Source organism: Rhineura floridana, chromosome 2 (genome assembly GCF_030035675.1).
Source record: "Rhineura floridana isolate rRhiFlo1 chromosome 2, rRhiFlo1.hap2, whole genome shotgun sequence".
Lineage (NCBI taxonomy): Eukaryota > Metazoa > Chordata > Lepidosauria > Squamata > Rhineuridae > Rhineura > Rhineura floridana.
The window spans coordinates 231,564,834-231,582,700 of record NC_084481.1 but is presented as its reverse complement, the minus strand read 5'-3'; the positions used below and the strand labels follow the sequence as shown (position 1 = coordinate 231,582,700).

The following is a 17,867-nucleotide window of genomic DNA, read 5'->3' as shown; positions in this document are numbered from 1 at the left end:
TGAAATGTGGTGTTGGAGAAGAGCTTTGCGCATACCATGGACTGCGAAAAAGACAAATAATTGGGTGTTAGAACAAATTAAACCAGAACTATCACTAGAAACTAAAATGATGAAACTGAGGTTATCATACTTTGGACACGTCATGAGAAGACCTGATTCACTAGAAAAGACAATAATGCTGGGGAAAACAAGGGAGTAGAAAAGGAGGAAGGCCAAACAAGAGATGGATTGATTCCATAAAGGAAGCCACAGACCTGAACTTACAAGATCTGAACAGGGTGGTTCATGACAGATGCTATTGGAGGTCACTGATTCACAGGGTTGCCATAAGTCGTGATCGACTTGAAGGCACATAACAAAACTGAGTTACCTATACACTGCTTAGAGACGGTTGGTGGCATTTATATTGTCCAAATAAAAATAACTAAGACCAGCAAGTAGAAGGAAGAGAGACTGTGTTCCCCCCCCTTTTTTTTTGGTATAGCACTGGGTCAACTGTCTCTTTGCAAAGAAACACAGCTTTTCTGCATCCACCTCAATGGGTAAGCCCAAGCTTTATAGCCTGGTAGGTTTTGATCAGCATGAACAGGCCTACCTGGAAAGTGACCCTCAATGGGCCAGTTTGGGGTAGATCTTCCTTAAATGACTAGTCCAGGGATGGAGAGCCTGCTGCCCTCCAGACGTTGCTGGACTCCAATCCCCTGACTATTGGCTATGCTGCCTGGGGATGATGCTTGTAATTTAACAACATCTGGAGGGCTGCAGGTTCTCCTTCCGTGCACTAGAGAATGCTTCCCTTCATGGTCTGGAAGCCATCTCTCTCTCCCCTTTGGAATGCAACCCCGATCAAAGCTAACGGGCGGGGCTGGCCAATAAAGTCTGTAGAGCGTATGAAATCTGGGCCCCCGAAGCGAGGGCGCTGTGAACTAGGCTGCAGGCACACCGCAGCGCTGCCTGATGCTTTGATGCAAGGCCGGCTCATCACCTCCAGCAGGCTCTGCTGGTGCCACGCCAAACAGTCAGGCTATGGGAAGGGCACCATAGGCGTCCCCTGGCCGCTCTCTCTCCTAGTCTTCGGGCAGTCACTCCATACATTTACAACACACCCACAGCGCAACGAAAGCGTGGGTGCTCGGCAGGGGGGCACCTAACCGTCGAAGGCACCTCGCTTTGGCCTCATTTCCCACGCCCGTCCCTGGGGCGACGCTACCTGTCGCACTGCATTACAGTGTGAAGAACCGGGGGCCTTGCGGCTTACCGCCTGGGCGTGTTTGCGGCCTTCCTGGCCGCCCCCCCATCGCCGAGTCTCCTGCCACCACCGACCCTCGCTCTGCAATGCATCAGCGTTCGGGGGGGGGCGCAAGGCGGGTCCCCCGCTGGCGAGGAGAGGCCCCTTCCCACCGACAGGCGCAAAACCCTCGCCCGGCCGTGCCCGCTCCTCCACGGCCAGGCTTCCTGGAAGCAGCGGCACGCTTCGGCCAACGCCACCTGATTTCCGCCCCCCCCCCGTTTTTCCCGCCACGCAGAGCAGGCGTCTCCGCGCGCATCCGAGGAAGAGGCAGGCCAGGCGGCGGCAGCTCCTTGGCGCCCGCGCTCAGCAAGGGCACGTCTCCTTCCCCAGCGGGGTGCGCAACGCTGAGCGCAACAAGCCGGCGGGCTCTCTTCCTCCCCTTTTGCACAAAGTCCCGCTGTCGGGCGAGCCGCAGCAGCGAAGAGGCCCTCCTTCTCCTCTGGCTGCTGCTCCTCCTGCTAGCTGGAGCCCCGCGACGGCCCTCCGTCCGTCCCGCTGCAGGCGATCGCGCCCGGCGCAAAGCCGCCGCCGCGATGGCCTGGCCTGGCCCGGGCTGAGTCAGCGGCGGAGGAATGCGAGGCGGAGGCGCCCCCGCCCTGCCGTGAGCTCCCTGGCGCTCCTCCTCGGGGGAGGGGGCGTTGCGCCTCAGCTGCCGAGGCCATGACGTCAGGGGCCATGCTAATGACTCGCATGTGGGGAGCGGAGGCTCCGCCGGGCGCGCGGCTCAATCGCGCCTGAGAGGGCAGGCAGGCAGGCGACGCCCGCTCGCGCGCTCGACGGCGAGCCCGGACGCTGTGCCGCTGCCAGTGCTGGGCTGGTGCTTTTGCCGCGCGGGCTCGCCATGGCCCAGCTCGGGCACCACCAGGCGCGGCCACCATCGCCGCCGCCTCCTCCACCTCTTTTTTTTCAGTAAAGGGACAGCTGAAGCCGGCGAGAAAGTCAGGTGGGCATCGCGGGCAGCTGCGGGCGGGCAGGGCAAGGTGTTGGCGGCGGCGTCCCCCGCTCTTCGCTCCTTCCAGGCGCCCCTCGCTGCGGGAGGTCTGGTCGAAGAAGGCGGGGGGCAGGCGTTGAGGCGCTGGGCTGGTCCAAGGGGGGCGCGTGTGGTCGCCCGTCTGAGTTCCTTCCACAGGCGGCGAGCCGGCAGTGCGTCTGCTGCGGGAGTGGGGGGCCTTGGAGGTGTGTGTGGGCTGCAGGGGGGGCGCTCGAGAGGCGGCGGTGAAGAGCGCCGGGGTGCCCTCCCAAGGGGGTGCGGTGAGTGCTGGGGGACGGCGCCGGGGGTGCGTGGGTGGGTCGGTGGGTCCCGGAGGAGGCGTCGCTGCTGCCGTCGAAAGGGGGATCCCGGACTTAACTTTTCACGGGATCGCCTCTCGCCCCCTGGCATCCACCTCCAATCGTGAGCCTTTGCATCGATGGGAGTAATGCTCTCGGTAGAGCTGCTGTGGCTCCTCTGGGGGTCCTAGAAGAGATAGCCCAACCCCAAATGTATAGCACTTTCCTTCCCGCCCCTTCTTTCCTTTTATTTTTTTTGTAGTGGATCAGAGTTGCGTTCCCGAAGCCCACCTGTTTCTTCAGGCGCGCACCCCACCCAGTAAAGGGTGCCCACCCCAAGCTTTGGCAGGATAGCGATGCTTTGATGATAGGCTTGCAGTCGGGGAGCGGGGGGAGCGGCAGGGAGCTAAGCCGGGCTTAGTCTGCTTGTGAACTCTAGCAAGAGGCGGCTGAATAGGCGCAACCCTTGTGAGAAAGACGCCCGTGCCTTAGTTTGTGTGTGAGAGAGAGTTGCGCGCAGGCACAGCTGATTGGAGAAGAGGGAGGGGGCTGCTGTGTGTTGGGTGCCCCCTTTTGAAAACCAGTGCCTGGCCTTCCCTGCGCCTTTCCTGCTGAACGGTGCCTTACCTGTGGTCTTGGGGGGGCACAGCCTGGCAGAGTTTATTTTTGGCTCCCTGCTGGGGCTGCCAGGGTTTGCTGGGGAGGGGGTCTAAATCCACGGGGGGTGGGTGGGGAGGCACTGCACAGCCTGGCTGGCTAGGAGATGCTTGAGTTCTGTAGATAGACGCTGCAGTGGTGCTCTTCTGCTTCCTGGCTGGGGAGGGGGGAGGAGGAGAGGGAAGTGCTAGACTGGGGGGCTGCTTTGAATGAGCTATCTGTAGCCGCAGTGTTAAGTGCTCCGTTACCTCTATCTGTCTTCCCTTTATTTCCTTCCCCTGCCCGCCCCATGCATGAATGATCAGTTTGCAGCCCCTGCACATCACCACTCAACTCAAGCCAGGTACATTCCTATCCGTGAAGGATCTGCTCAGAATGTGGGGGAGCTCCATCCTCCGCACTGTGTGGGCGGGAGGTTTCTTTTCAGACCTCTCGGATGTGAAGCCCACACCTCTTAATCACTCCCTCCCTCTCCTGCCTGCGTGTGGGCTGCATATTTAGTCTCATCTCTCTCCCCCCCATTGCTTTTTGCCGTTATTTCTTCAGAACATTTAAAAATAAAAAAACACTGCAGAAACCCCACTTCCCTCCAAAAAAAAAAAAAACCAGCCCCCCCTCCTTTCTCCCAGTTATCACTGATCCCAAATTTCCCTCTGTCATATTAGGAAGTGAGCTGAGGGTTCTGCCATGCTGAATCATAGCACTGCCTTTCAAAGTGTGTCATTGTTACCATCACTGCAAAATTCTTCTCTCTCTCTCTCATCCTTCATCCCTCCTCTCCAACAGTTGTGAATGCTGCTGCTTCTCCTTTTTAAAATTTTTTTATCCCTCCTCCGTGAGGAATGCTGCGGCTGTGGATGGTCCAGATTGCTTCCCGAGGAAGGAGTGAGGAGCCGGAGAAGACTACAGCCCTGGGCTGAAATAACCAGGCTGGGAAAGGGAGAGGAGGAACAGGAGCTAGATCAAACACGTACTCACACAATTTTCACACATTGCTGTGCCTTGTTGAGAAATACAGCTAAATAAGTCTACCCACACACGAGTGTGCATGCACACACAACTGCCTGCTTCCCTGCTGTGCTGCGTGTCATCATCTTTGGAGGAATTAAGAAGCAGCCACTGGCATCTTGGCCTGGAGCAAGAGGAGAACAATCAAACCTCAAGATCTGTCTCCAAACATCTGTCTCATTTTTGCAGTAACAACAAAATTGTAAAGTAGACTTGAGCAGGAGGAGGTGCGTGAGAAGGAAAGAGAAGGATTCTTAGGAGGATTTATTCCTGCGGGGTCTCTCCCCCCTTGCAAATACATTTCCCTCCTCCTTCTCCTCCTAGTGTTACACCCGCACGCGTTCCCACACGCCAACGCCAACCATGATGTTTCGAGACCAGGTTGGAGTGTTGGCAGGTTGGTTCAAGGGCTGGAATGAATGTGAGCAGACGGTTGCTTTGCTCTCCTTGTTGAAGAGGGTGACTCGGAGTCAAGCCCGCTTCCTTCAGCTCTGCCTGGAGCATTCCTTGGCTGACTGCACCGAACTGCATATCCTTGAAAATGAAGCCAACAATCCTGGTAAGTTCTGCTCTTTGCCCCTTTCCCCCGCCCCCTTGGTGCCTCCAGTCCATTGTGAATGCTATATTGTTCTCTGATTGATGGCTGTAAAGGGTGGCGCTGGCTCGTACTTGAAGGGAACTGGGGCGCACCCCATAGGAATCGCCCTGGTTTCACCTGGAAGCAACTTACTGCTGTTTGATTTTCTTTTTGCTGCGAGCTCATCTAGCGGAGGCTTTGGTGTCCCCCCCCCCAGTAGCATGAATGATTGATTTGTCTTTTTCCTTCCTCCCTTGGAACGTCCTGTCAAATAAGTAACTCAGGTCACGTAGAGTCTGGGTTTCCTACGTGTTGTGGCTTTGCTCTGCCTCTCTCAGCAGGATGAAGTAGAAAGAAAAAGAAGCAGTCAAGTGTTGCCTTGTATCGGTTGTTAGATAATTCTTTTCTCCCTTTGGAGGAGCTGGTAGAAGCTAAATTTAATTTAACTTGTGTGTGCGCGCATATGTGTTAATGGTAGTTGCTGTTTTTTTATATGCTCCTAATATATGTCAGTTTTAGCAGTTCTGGAAATGCTGTTCCGCTGCACAAGAACTCTTTACTGGAAACATTTCAGCTTGGAAAATAATTCATCGTACATGGCAGCATGTTGAGAAACACCGCGTGCTACTGCATGAAATATATGCATGTTTCAATCGGCACGTTTTGCTTAATTTCAGTATTCTCTCTTGTGTTAGATAGCTGTAACTTCCTAGATGTTGGTGGTAAAGATGTAGAGAGATGGGGGAAATGAGACTAAAGATTTGCTCATGCCAGGCACCTGGTCTTCCAGATGCCAAAGAGTGTGTTGCTGGTGCATAGGCATTTTTTTGTGTTTGTTGCTGGTTGCATGGGGCTGATCTCCAAAGGTCAGCATGCTTCTGGTGAGAAAAAATAGCTAACGAATGCTCTGCATTCATAACAACAGTCAAGTACTTGTGGGGCTGACTTTTGAATAGGCATGGATTGGATTGCATGTGAGTGAAAAACTGAGTGGTGCCTGGTTCAAATGGCATGTCTGCCATGAATTCATTAGGTGCCTTTAGACAAATCACTCTCTCAGTCTCAGCCTACTGATCTACCTTACTGGGTTGCTGTAAAAACAAGAAGAATATAATGCATGTAAAGCACATTGAACACTGGAAAGTGTTATATAAATGTTCAGCATTATTAGCCACCAGAACTGCCTTTGGGAACAGGGCACTTGTTTGGAGTCCCAAAAATGTGTTATAGCAGCTCTTTAAAAAATCCAGCTGAGCATGCTCAATAACAGCTCCATGTGAGCAGTTAAGTTGCAAGTGTGCAAAGGGAAACAGAGTCTCTGAGTTGGGGGAGAAGGCTTATGGCTTGTGCCCTCTGCTTTGGCACTTGAGAAGAACCAGGTTTTGAAAATGTAAGCCCAGGCCTACCTATTGTGATGTTTTTTTTTTACTAGGCATTTATAACACGTCCTTCACCATGCAATCTCAGGGCAGGTTACATACAGTACAATTAAACTGTGCAAGATCTTCCACCTCCAACTGCCTGTCCAAAACAAGTGCATCTTGACCTGATTTCAAAATCTGTACAGTTGACGAGGTCAGGTGCTCCTTGGAGCGGGGGAGGGCATTCTGCAATCTAGGGGCCACCACAGAAAAGGCCCTCTTGTGCACCATTGCCCCATGAGGTTCGCATGTCAATGGAACTACAAGCAGGGACTCCCCCACAGATCTCAACACGCACACACACACACACCCAACAGGTCTGTGTGGGAGGCGGCACTCCTTCAGATATTTCTTGTGGCTTCCTCATGGTGCATGCATTATCTTGGTTGTGGTTGGTTTAGCCTCTCTCACTGATAAGGAGAGAATCAATAGGAACTGAATAAATGGCAAAAATGCATGGTAAGCTGTCTTGTTAGAGAGGGTGGAACTGCAAAGTGCTTTTGTATGTCAGTTGACATATGATGAGTTGGACTACATCTCCCATTGACATGGCTGTGCTGTGCTGGCTGGGGCTGATGGGAGCTGTAGTCTTAAAAAAAATTGGAGGGCACCAGGTTGGAGAAGGCTGATATGCCAACTACATGTTCCTGTTTGGAGATTTCTGCAGCGAGAGGCAGGTGGGCAGCAGGACAAGTTTAGCTCTGCTGCTAGATCCACTCTTCCTGACTGCTGCAGAGTTGAAGGCGCAATCTAAACGTTCTCCTGCCCTTGCTCACAAGTGATGCTATAAGGATATTTTTTAAAAAGACAAGCTGTCACCTACACAGTGGCATCCTTAGAATATTTCAGTGCGGGCAAAGAATAGGCAGGCAGTTGACCATCGAGCCCACTTTGGCGTTAAGAGTAAAATGTGCTTTGTGTCTAGGACGTGTTTAAACTCAAGAAGAAACTCCCCGGAAGAGGCTTTCCCCCTAACTGTTCCTTCCCCCATGGGAAGGTATAGTAGGCTTGCAGATAATTTTGGCTCCGTGCCATTTGCGGGGGGGGGGGGCTCTCTTTCTAACTTTTTCCTGCCTTTTTTCTTTTCCCTTTTTAAAAGAGAAGGAGCCGGTTTGATGCTAGAAATGTTTACACCCTGGGGCTTGCACATGGCTGGTGAATTGAGGGGCGGGAGATGGGTGGCGGAAATGTGTGGGTCAGCCCCGTTGTTTTGTGTTTTTTTTTTCCAGGAGGTGGAATGTAGGAGGCCCAGCTGCACTAGGATCCTGAACAGAGCCCCCAGTGTTTACTCAGAAGGAAAAATGCTGGGTGTTCTTCCAGTTCACATTAGAACACAGAGCCTGCAACGTTTTTTTGGCAGCTGTTGCCTGGAGCAATTTGACAGTAGCTCCCAGCCGACTCTTGCAAGGCCTGGGAGGCTGGCTGAAGCTTGTCTTTCGGAAACCAGCCTAGTGGGGGGAGGCTATTCCAGGGCAGCGAGGCTCTCTGCATGGGGATGTCCTACTAGAGACTGGGCATTTCCTTCAGTGTAGCACGTACAAATGAATACGGAGAAGCAGTGTTTGTTGATTGATTTTTCTTACATATATATTATACTACACTATAGTCAGAATGGGTTTTTCGCATTCTGCAATGTTAAATTACATCATTTCAAACCAAAACCTTACAAAACTAGTGGTGAACTCAGAAACGCTTGCTTAACAAGCCTCTAAATTTTCATGGCGATACACAAAACAGTCAAAGAGAATCAAAAGTTCAAAGTGTAAAAAGAGAGAGAGAGAAACCAGAGCCCTTTTGGACTTTTTTCTGCCAGAGTTCTCATAATCAGTTGAAATTCATTAAAAATCAGCCATGTTCACAGAGTACCTGTAATTATTTATTTATTTATTTATTTTGTTGCATTTATATACCCCCCTTGCCCCATACTCTGACCTTCATCTACTGCAGTTTAAACGTTTAAAAAATGCCTGAACCAACTGTCAGAGTTCTAAAAGCCAGACTCACAGCTGCTGGGCTTGCCTAATCAGGGGGCCACACCCACACCAGACTTTGATTTCACGTGAGACAGTCATGGCTTCCCCCAGAGAATCCTGGGAAGTGTAGTTTGTGAAGGGTGCTGAGAGGAGACTCCTGTTCCACTGAGAGAGCTCCAGTGGCCAGACTGGTTTAACAGTGAGCCACTCTGACTGACGCTCTGTGAGGGGAACAGGGCGTCTCCTGGCAACGCTAAGCACCCTTCACTTACTACACTTCCCAGGATTCTTTGGGAGAAGCCATGACTGCCTAAAGTGAAATAAAGGCCTGGTGTGGATGTGGCCAGGGACAGCTTTGGTTTAAATTTGGGTGGGAGGCTACATGTGCCTGCTGTAGAATAAAAAGGTGGGGGAAACCCTGAAAAAGAATGATACTGTTCACAATGTTTTTCTTTTGGAAAGGCAAGGAGCTTCCCCACTGCCCAGTGCCCACCCACCCAATCTCCTCCCCTCCCTCTCCCTCCTCCCTTTCTCCCTCCGCCCCCTCCTGCCCTCCCCCCCCTCCCTCAGGTCACTTTCACCTATCCTAAGCATGACTGCACAGGAGTAAATCCCACTGAACTCAAAAAGTATGCAGATGATCAAACCTGCCCTCCCCTTCTCCTCCCTCCTATCCACTCCCTCTTGCCCCTGCCCTCCCTCTTCCTTCACCCCTCCCCTCCTCCTTCCCCTCCCCTCTGCCTTCCCTCTCCCCCATGGTCAGTTTTACTTATCCTAGGACTACGACCTGGGAGACCAGGGTTCGAATCTCCACACAGCCATGAAGTCCATGAGGCACGTTACCAAAGTCTTCCAAGCTACACAGGAAGTGGATTGGACTGTGAAAGACCAACCCAAATTGTGTTTGCATTTTGGCAAATTTGTAGGGTGGTACAATACCTCAGAGAGGAGGTCAGGTCTCCTGCTCCCCTGGTACATTCACTAGAGCTGCCCAATTTCCCTGCTTTTTAAAGTTTGATAAAAAAAAAATCTGTTGGCTATAGGTACGTTCTTAAACCTCAAGAGTTTTTGCCTATTAGTGAATATGTACATATATATACATACTACCTTTTCTTCCAAGCAGCTCAGAGTGGTGTACATAGTTCTCCCCTCCCCATTTTATCCTCACAACAGCCCTGTGGGATAGGTTAGGTTGAGAGACAGTGACTGGTCCATGGACACTCAGTGAGCTTCATGGCTGAGTGGGGATTCGAACCCTGCTCTGCTGGGTCATAGTCCAGCACTCCATATAGCACAAAACAGTTGAAAAATGTGTGCGCTTAGTAAGAAAGCCTGATTCAAGAATAAATAACTGGGGGTGGGCAGAGAACATCAGAGGAGCCCTTCTGGATCGGGCCAAAGGGGGCCCATCTAGTCCAGCATGCTGTTCTTTTAGTGGTCCACCAGATGTCTGTGGGAATCCCAAAAGCAGGACCTGAGTGCACAGCAATTCTCCTCACTTGTGATTCCCAGCAACTGGTGTTCAGAGGCACACCGCTTCTGACAGTGGAGTTAGAACATAGCCGTTGTGGCTAGTAGCCATTGATAGCCTTATTCTCCATGCATTTGTTTAAGTCTCTTTGAAAGCCGTCCAGGTTGGTGGCCAGCATTGCCTCTTGTGGGGAAAATTGGGTTTAGGCTTAGCTGGTTCGCAAATAAAGCTGGCAACGGTCTTGGCTGCTGTTGAGAGGTTTGGCACAGAGGACTGTGCGCTCCCTCCTCAGGTGTGAATGTCCTCTCCCTGCCCTTAGCCTTGCGTAAATGTTATAGGAGCGTTGCTGGTCTGCAAGGTGTCAAAGCTCCCTGGCTGAGGCTGCAATCCCGAGGGAGATTTGCTTTTGAGTAAAGATGTAGGATCGCACTGTAGCAGACTGAGGCCGTCATGGTGATTGGAGTTTGCCACTTTCAGACTGAATAAAGGCTGGCTGACTGTGTGTGTGTGTGTGTGTGTGTGAATGTATTTCTCTTTCACTTGTGTGTTGATGCACGCTGTAGATTTTGCTTGTCATTTCTGTTACCAGTAGGGGATGGATTACACTCAGTCTGCGTCGCTCTCTTAGCCTTTCCAGTGGACCTTGGGTCTCATCCACACCATGCATTCAAAGCACGTGCCCCCCTCCCCCAAAGAATCCTGGGAACTGCAGTTGACCCCTCACAGAGCTACAATTCCCGGCACCCTTAACAAACTACAGTTCCCAGGATGTGGAGGAAATGTGCTTTTACATGTGCTTTAAATGCATGGTGTGGATGCACTTGTCTCTGCTTAGTGTAATGGCTCACCTTTTATCTAGAGTTGGAAGGGGCCTATAAGGCCATCAAGTCCAACCCCCTGCTCAATGCAGGAATCCAAATCAAAGCATTCCCGACAGATGGCTGTCCAGCTGCCTCTTGAATGCCTCCAGTGTCTCTAGGTAATTGGTTCCATTGTTATATGGCTCTAACAGGAAGTTTTTCCTAATGTTCAGTCGAAATCTGGCTTCCTGCAACCTGAGCCCATTATTCCGTGAACTGCACTCTGGGACGATCGAGAAGAGATCCCGGCCCTCCTCTGTGTTACAACCTTTCATGTACTTCACGAGTGCTATCATATCTCCCCTCAGTCTTCTCTTCTCCAGGCTAAACATGCCCTGTTCTTGCAGTCTCTCCTCAAGGGCTTTGTTTCCAGTCCCCTGATCATCCTTGTTGCCCTCCTCTGAACCTTGTCTATAATTGAAATATATTATATATATATATATATATATTATAAAATCCACCAACTGAGGATAATATATGCGTTTTGATGACATAGACTCTGGATCCCAGACGTTTCGACTCAATTAATAGTTTATCTTTTGAAGTGCTGCAGAACATGTTGATATTTCATCCGTTTCATTATAGATTCTATGGACTTATCAGGTGGTTCCCGGACATTTTTCCCACGGACCACTTGAAAATTGTTGAGAGTCTCGGTGGACCACTTAATGGTTTTTCGCCCCGCTGTAGCAATTGTCGTGCGCAATGCTTGGAACCCTTAATTTTATTTGTGTTGCGTCTTTTATTTCTTATACTGGGTTTTCTTGTAGTACAACTTGCATTCCACAGGGACGGGGCTGTAGCTCAGGACAGAGCATCCGCCTTGCATGTGGAAGGTCCCCGGTTCAATCCCCGGCGTCTCCAGGTGGGGCTGGGAGGGATTCCCTGCCTGAAACCCTGGAGAGCCGTTGCCAGCCAGTGTAGGTAGTATTGAGCTAGATGGACCAATGGTTTGACTCAGTATAAGGCAGTTTCCTATGTTCTTCAAAGACACACCGTGGACTACCTGAATCAAGCTTGCAGAGCACTGGTGGTCCATGGTCCGTAGTTTGAAACCCTGGACTACTCTCTTTTAAATCAGTCAAAAGTTGTGGGAGTTGGCTGCTTACTTCTGTTCTCCTCTGCTCCACCATTTTTGATCTTCTTAAGATTTAAATTAACTCTAGTCCAGAATAAGAGGCAGTGTGTTAAAAAAAAAAAAGTAGTTCTGCAGGTGTGGGCCTCCTGCAGATACCATCTTATCAGGAGGTTCGTTGTGCACAATATAGGAAACGGACCTTTAGTGTGGCGGCACCTACCCTGTGGAATTCCCTCCCCTTAAATATTAGGCAGGCTCTATGCTATCTTTTTGGCTCCTTTTGAAGACGTTCTTCTTTCAACAAGCCTTTTAAGTAGAGACCTATCCCAGTCTGCGTCTGTGTTAGAATTGCTTAATATGTTTTTTAATAATGTTTATAACCCTTTAAAAATTTTAATGTTTTAACGCTGTTTTGTTTTAATGTATTTTAAGATCTGATTTTATGCTGTTTTAAAGTGTTTTTTAGCGCTTTGTTTGCCACCCTGGGCTCCTGCTGGGAGGAAGAGCGGGATACAAATTAAATAATAAATAAAATAAATAAAAATGTAGATACACCAAGTACACTGTCATCTCTGTTATCTTTTCGGTGCCTACTGAAGACCTTCTTGTTTCAACAAGCCTTTTAAGTAGAGACCTTATCCCAGTCTGCGCCTTTGCTGGAATTGCTTTTTAAGATGGTTTTAAAGTTGTTTTTAGTTTTAATATGTTTTAAAATTGTTTGTTTTTAAGATGTTTTAAAGTGCTTTTAGTGTTTTTGTTTGCTGCCCTGGGCTCCTTCTGGGAGGACAGGCAGGATATAAATTTAAATAAACAAATAAAATAATAACAATACTTTTTAATGTACAGATTGCTCTACAGGTGTATATTATTTACAGGCTGTGCTGTAGGAAGGAAATTTCTCTAGAGCAGCTTTTGCCAACTTGGTGCCCTCCAGATGTTTTGAACTACAACTCCCATCAGCCCTAGCCAGCGAGCGCTAAATATCAGTGGATGTGTCATTCTGTTACCTAGAAGTTGGTCTCTTCTCAGCCATGGGGGGTGGGGAACCTGAAAAAATTAGTCATTAAGGAGGAACTTTGTTGCATCTGTGCGCTTGCAATAATTTAAGAATTGGCTTCATTTTGCACTCATTTCAGGGTTGCTACACGGTGCCTATAGGGTTGCTGCCCTGGGGCTTCATGGTGAAGAGTGGGCTGTAAATATAATAATATAACAATACTACTACTAATAATGAATGAGGCCATCCTGGTAGAGCTTTTCACATTCTTGATTCATCTTATGTTTCATGGTATTACTGCTATCAGGAGCACAATGTGGGAGGTGCTGCTTAACCTCCCGTTGCAAGACATTTCTCCTCTGGGGTTCCAATATTTCATAGCTAGGGGGGTGGGTGGGCTAGTTCCTGCATGCAGGTAAGAACATAACATAAGAACATCAGAGGAGCCTGGCTGCTGGAGCAGGCCAAAGGGGGCACCTTCTAGTCCAGCATCCTGTTCTCACAGAGGCAAACCAGATGCCCCTCTGGACAGTCCATGTGCAGGGCATAGGTGCATCAGCCCAGTTAACCGATGATGTGAGAGCTCTTTCTCTGAGGACTTTGAGAGCCGCTGCCTGTCAGAGTATGCTGTACTGGGTTAGACAGACCAACAGTCTTGATGTGGGGTAAAGCGACTGTCTGTGTTCCTGTGCTGCAGAGGTGAAGGCTAACTTTTCTGCCGCTTTAGAAGCCTCGCTTTCCCCACAACTAAGCAGTTACCAAACGCTGCCACATTTCTTCTGTGATTGCATATTTTTGCAAACAAGGCAAGCCTTCCACCTGAATCTGTTCATTCTCCCTGATTTGCTTCCAGCTTCAGAATCTTTGGGCGTTTCTCCCGGTTGTGCTGCCGGTGTAAGGTAAGGCAATGCCAGCACCACGGGGTGAAATCTAATCAGCACCAAACGGAGCAACAGGCTGAGGTGGATTCCCAGCCTGTTAAAAATAATGCTCAGCTGTTTCTGGTGGTTTCTTCCTCTTTCTGTTGTCAGCTTTGCATCCACCTGTTGTCTTATTTGTAGCTTGTTCAAAGTTGCTTTCAAGCTTTTTTTCATTTTGAAATGCACCTGTCAAGTTGCTCACACATGATGAGACCTTCTGTGCTGTACAACTATGGGAGCAGGCAAGGCTGTGGCCTAAACTTGCTGACTTTCTGCAGCTCCAACAGCATGCATGGTGCTTTACAGAGCGACAGCAGAAACCAAAAGAGGGGGGAAAAAATCTTTCATGCGTCTGACTTTTGAGAGTGTTTATCTTCTTCCTTGCCTATATGTTAGTCTGTGAATGATAATCACAAGCATATCTACATAAGCGCTTTGCTTTCCTTTATTTATGCTGTGTATATTTCTCTTTTATTTCCTTTCTTGTGTTTGTGTTGGAAATATATCTACAATATTTTTAAGCACTTTAAATTAAATAAAAAGCAAAACGCCAAAATCTACAGGGCTGTATTAGGATCAAAATCCAAAATGTCACAAAACTGTGGCAAGATTTTGAGTTTTCCAAAACTTCACCTGGCAAGACATTTCACACAACTGGGGTGGGTGGGGGAGAGGATTGATAGTAAGAGTTATTGACACTCAGTCATTTGATGTCACAGTGATATCCGGTGATTGACATCTGTCAAAGCGCAGAGCCTTCCGAAACACCCAACAGTCAGGAGAAGCCCACTTGCAGGGGGAAAATCCCATAAAAATCAAAAACAATGAGGCTTTCTGTGTGTAAGGATCAGACACCTAGAGTTCTCTACTTGTGGCCAATGGCATAGGGTGGGACCTGAACAGTAAACCTGTTCCTTTTTTAAAATAAATAAACAAAGCAGCAAAAAAGAGTCTCTGTGCTACATAGTAGAAAGGTGTGGGTCAAATTGGGGCGGCAGGGTCCTTTCTTGTTGCAAGGGTGTTTGTTTTATTTATTAGAGTATTTATATATAACGCCCTCTCATGAAATATCAGGGCAGTGTACAGCAATAGAAAAATATTAAAAACACTGTTAAATTTGTTACTTTATCAAATTTATATACCGATTGGTTGTGAAAAACCTCTCAGCGCTTTATATATATAAAATAAACTTACAATAGTTAAAAACAAATAATTAAAAACAATTTAAAGCATGATTAAAAGCAACAATAGATTGAACAGAATAGAACACTTCAGCATCTATGTGCCTGGATGTTGTTGTTGTTATGTGCCTTCAAGTCGATTACGACTTACGGCGACCCTATGAATCAGTGACCTCCAAGAGCATCTGTCGTGGACCACCCTGTTCAGATCTTGTAAGTTCAGGTCTATGGCTTCCTTAATGGAATCTATCCATCTCTTGTTTGGCCTTCCTCTTTTTCACCTCTGTTCTGTTTTTCCCAGCGTTATTGTCTTTTCTAGTGAATCATGTCTTCTCATGATGTGTCCAAAACATGATAATCTCAGGTTCATCATTTTAGCTTCTAGTACAGTAAAGGTGCCAAAGAGTAGATGCTGCCACTAAAAGATCCATTTTTCGCAAGCGCAGAACAAGTATTGTATAGCACCTATAACAGTGCCTGTTCCGCAGGTTAAAGCATTTGAGTGGGTACATATGGGGTAAGGTGTTCCTCCAAGTAAACTGGTCCCAAGCCGGTCCCAAGCTACCAGTAGTAGCACCTTGAACTTGGCCCAGTAACAAATCGGCAACTGGTGCAGATCACTGAGCAGAGATGTTACATGCTGACAGGGCTTTGCTCTTGTCAGCAACCTTGCTGCATCATTCTGCACTAACTGTGGTCAAGCGCAAGGGAATCCCCACATCGGATGCATTGCAGTAATCAAGTCTTGAGGTCACCGGTGCTTAAGCTACTGTGGTCAAGCTGTGCCGGTCCAGGAACGGTCACAGCTGTTGTACCAAACGCTGCTGATAAAAGGCGCTTCCAGCCGCTGAGGTTACCTGAGCCTCCAGTGACAAATTTGGGTCTGGAAGCACCCCCAGGTTGCACAACTGGTCCTTCAGGGGGAGTACAACCCCATCCAGGGCCTGTACGACCTCTTCTGATTCAGTTGTCATGGAGAAATGGAGCTGAGCATCATCAGTGTATTGATGGCACCTTGCCCCAAAACGACCATTTCCAGCAGCTTCATATAGAAACTAATTAGCATTGAGGATAAAATAGTGCCCTGCAGCACCCCTTAGCATAACTGCCCAGGGGGGTGGAAAAGCACTTTCCCAGCGCTGCCTTCTGTACTCTGTCCTGTAGGTAGGACCGGAACCACCGTAACACGGTGCCCCCAATTCCCATTCCCCCGAGCCAGTCCAGGAGGATGAAGGGCGGGATATAAATGTAATAAATAAATGAATGAAATGTTGAAAGCCCCAAAGAAATTGAGAAGCAGGAGCAAGGTTACTCTCCCGTTTTGCGCAAAGGCAACTGATAGACGCAAGCCTTTCTCTCCTTGCCTTGCTTCGAGTATGGCACCTGTTTTGATATTGCCTGTACCAGTAGCCATTCATTTATTGTGTTAGTCATTTCTTTTTTAAAGCCAGACTTCAAAACTATCCAGGATTTAGGGGAGAAGGTTTTCTTCGGGACAGTGAATTAGCATTGTCCAGGCTGGTTTCTCGGGCAAACCTACAGATCTGTCCCCTCCCCGAGCTGGGCCTTGGAGCAGGGAAATGGGCCTGGACTGAGTGCAGTGGAGCTCTTCTAAGTCAGTTCCATGTTCAGGACGCCGTCTGAGGCTACCTGATGCAGGCTGCTTTCTAGAGCTGGTCGGCGAATGTCTGCTTGGGAAACCCCATTTAGGCTGCCTGGAGCTTCTAGGGAGAAAAGCATGCTAGGAACACAATAATGAAGTATTCAGTACATGGATCAGCCCTCTGGATTTTCCATCTGCTGCAAAAATGTCCAGACTGAATTAAGAATTCTAGGTTGCTTCTTACCCCAGTCTTGAGTTTACCAGCTTCTGATCCTCGCAAGCAAATCTCACCTATCATCATTAGTAGTAGTATTTAGCTTTCTTACCAGCCTTTCATCATGAGGTCATAATTTAAATATACAATATTAAAAATGGTTAAAACAGATTACAATCAGAAAGACAGGTTGGGCCCTAAATATATCTCTTGGGTGTCAAAGGCCAGGGTAAAGAGGTATATAACGATGAGGCCAGATGCCTTTCCGTGAAGGTCACACCTTAGGGCAGAGGTAGCCAACGTGGTGCCCTCCAAATGTGGTGGACTACAACTCCCATCATCCCTGGCCGTTGGCCATGCTAGCTAGAGGTGATGAGAGCTGGTGGTCTAGAATGCCTGCAGGGCACCACCTTGGCTATCCCTGGCTTAGGGTACTTCTAGCACACGCACAGCTCAACTCCAGCCCCTCAAAGGTAGGAGATTGTGGGCTTTGCGCAAGCCCCACCCAAGGGAAATAATGGCATTGGCTCCTCCTCTTTCTCAAGATATGTTCACACAAACAAAGGCAGACCATGGATGTGAACACACTAGTTGCCTACCCCGAAGCGTTTCCATTGGCCACACCTGGAGGGGGAACGGGTTGATCTGCCAATCAGTTGCGAAATCTCTTTGAAGCTGATTTTTTTTTTTAAAAAGTACTCTAGCTGTTTCCACAAGGGTTTACAGTAAAAGGGGGCAGGGTTTGACTAGCATCGTGTGCCCCCATTTTCCGGAGAGAGAGGTGGAGACCAGCACAACAGTGAGTGTGTTTCTACCCTATATTAAGCACTCCTGAAGAGTTTGTTCAGGAGGGAAGATGTCATTTCTCATACTTTTCCTGTGTGTAGGGGACAAGAGAACAGTCCTTACACACTTTGTCACCTCCCTCCTCCCCCCATAACCATGTCAGAGAAAGTGTGTGAGGAACATATCCTGCACTTTTCTTCCTTGAGATTCCATCCTGCCTGGTTTTGCTCTGAGTTAGGACCCCAGAGAGCTGGCGTGTCCTCCCGGTAAAATCTGCCATCCACTCATATTGCATGCAGCAACATAGTCTGTACCATCCACCAAGGTGAATTTGCCATTCCTTTTCCACCAGGAATTGCATTACACCTTGCAATCAGCTGGAGTAACTGAAATAATAATTAGTCTGAGCGTTTTGCTCTATTTTTAGGCCACTTTAGTCAGCGCTTTCGCTTCTCTTGAATCGCATTTGGTAGCTGAAATGTTTCCGTTCTACAGGGGTAGCATAAGTGCTCGGAGGGCGAGCAGAGAAGCCCCCAATTCAAATCACACCTGGGCCACAAT

The 17,867-nt window shown here is 48.8% G+C and overlaps 2 protein-coding genes across 7 annotated transcripts in view; one reads left to right on the top strand and one right to left on the bottom strand.

The window, feature by feature from the left end:
• The window catches only part of GMFB (glia maturation factor beta), a 510,168-nt gene that overhangs the window by 69,033 nt on the left and 423,268 nt on the right, over positions 1 to 17,867 (bottom strand). The window lies entirely within an intron of this gene.
• Positions 1,922 to 17,867, top strand: part of SAMD4A (sterile alpha motif domain containing 4A) — a 188,955-nt gene continuing 173,009 nt past the window's right edge. Inside the window, exons 1-2 of one of the 5 annotated variants that reach the window (XM_061612518.1) lie at positions 1,922 to 2,234; positions 4,004 to 4,784. In XM_061612518.1, the coding sequence (XP_061468502.1) occupies positions 4,589 to 4,784 (196 nt within the window). In that variant the 5' untranslated portion in view covers positions 1,922 to 2,234; positions 4,004 to 4,588. The remainder of the gene's footprint in view (positions 2,235 to 4,003; positions 4,785 to 17,867) is intronic. The other 4 variants (XM_061612516.1, XM_061612520.1, XM_061612517.1 and 1 more) reach the window with 4 other exon arrangements.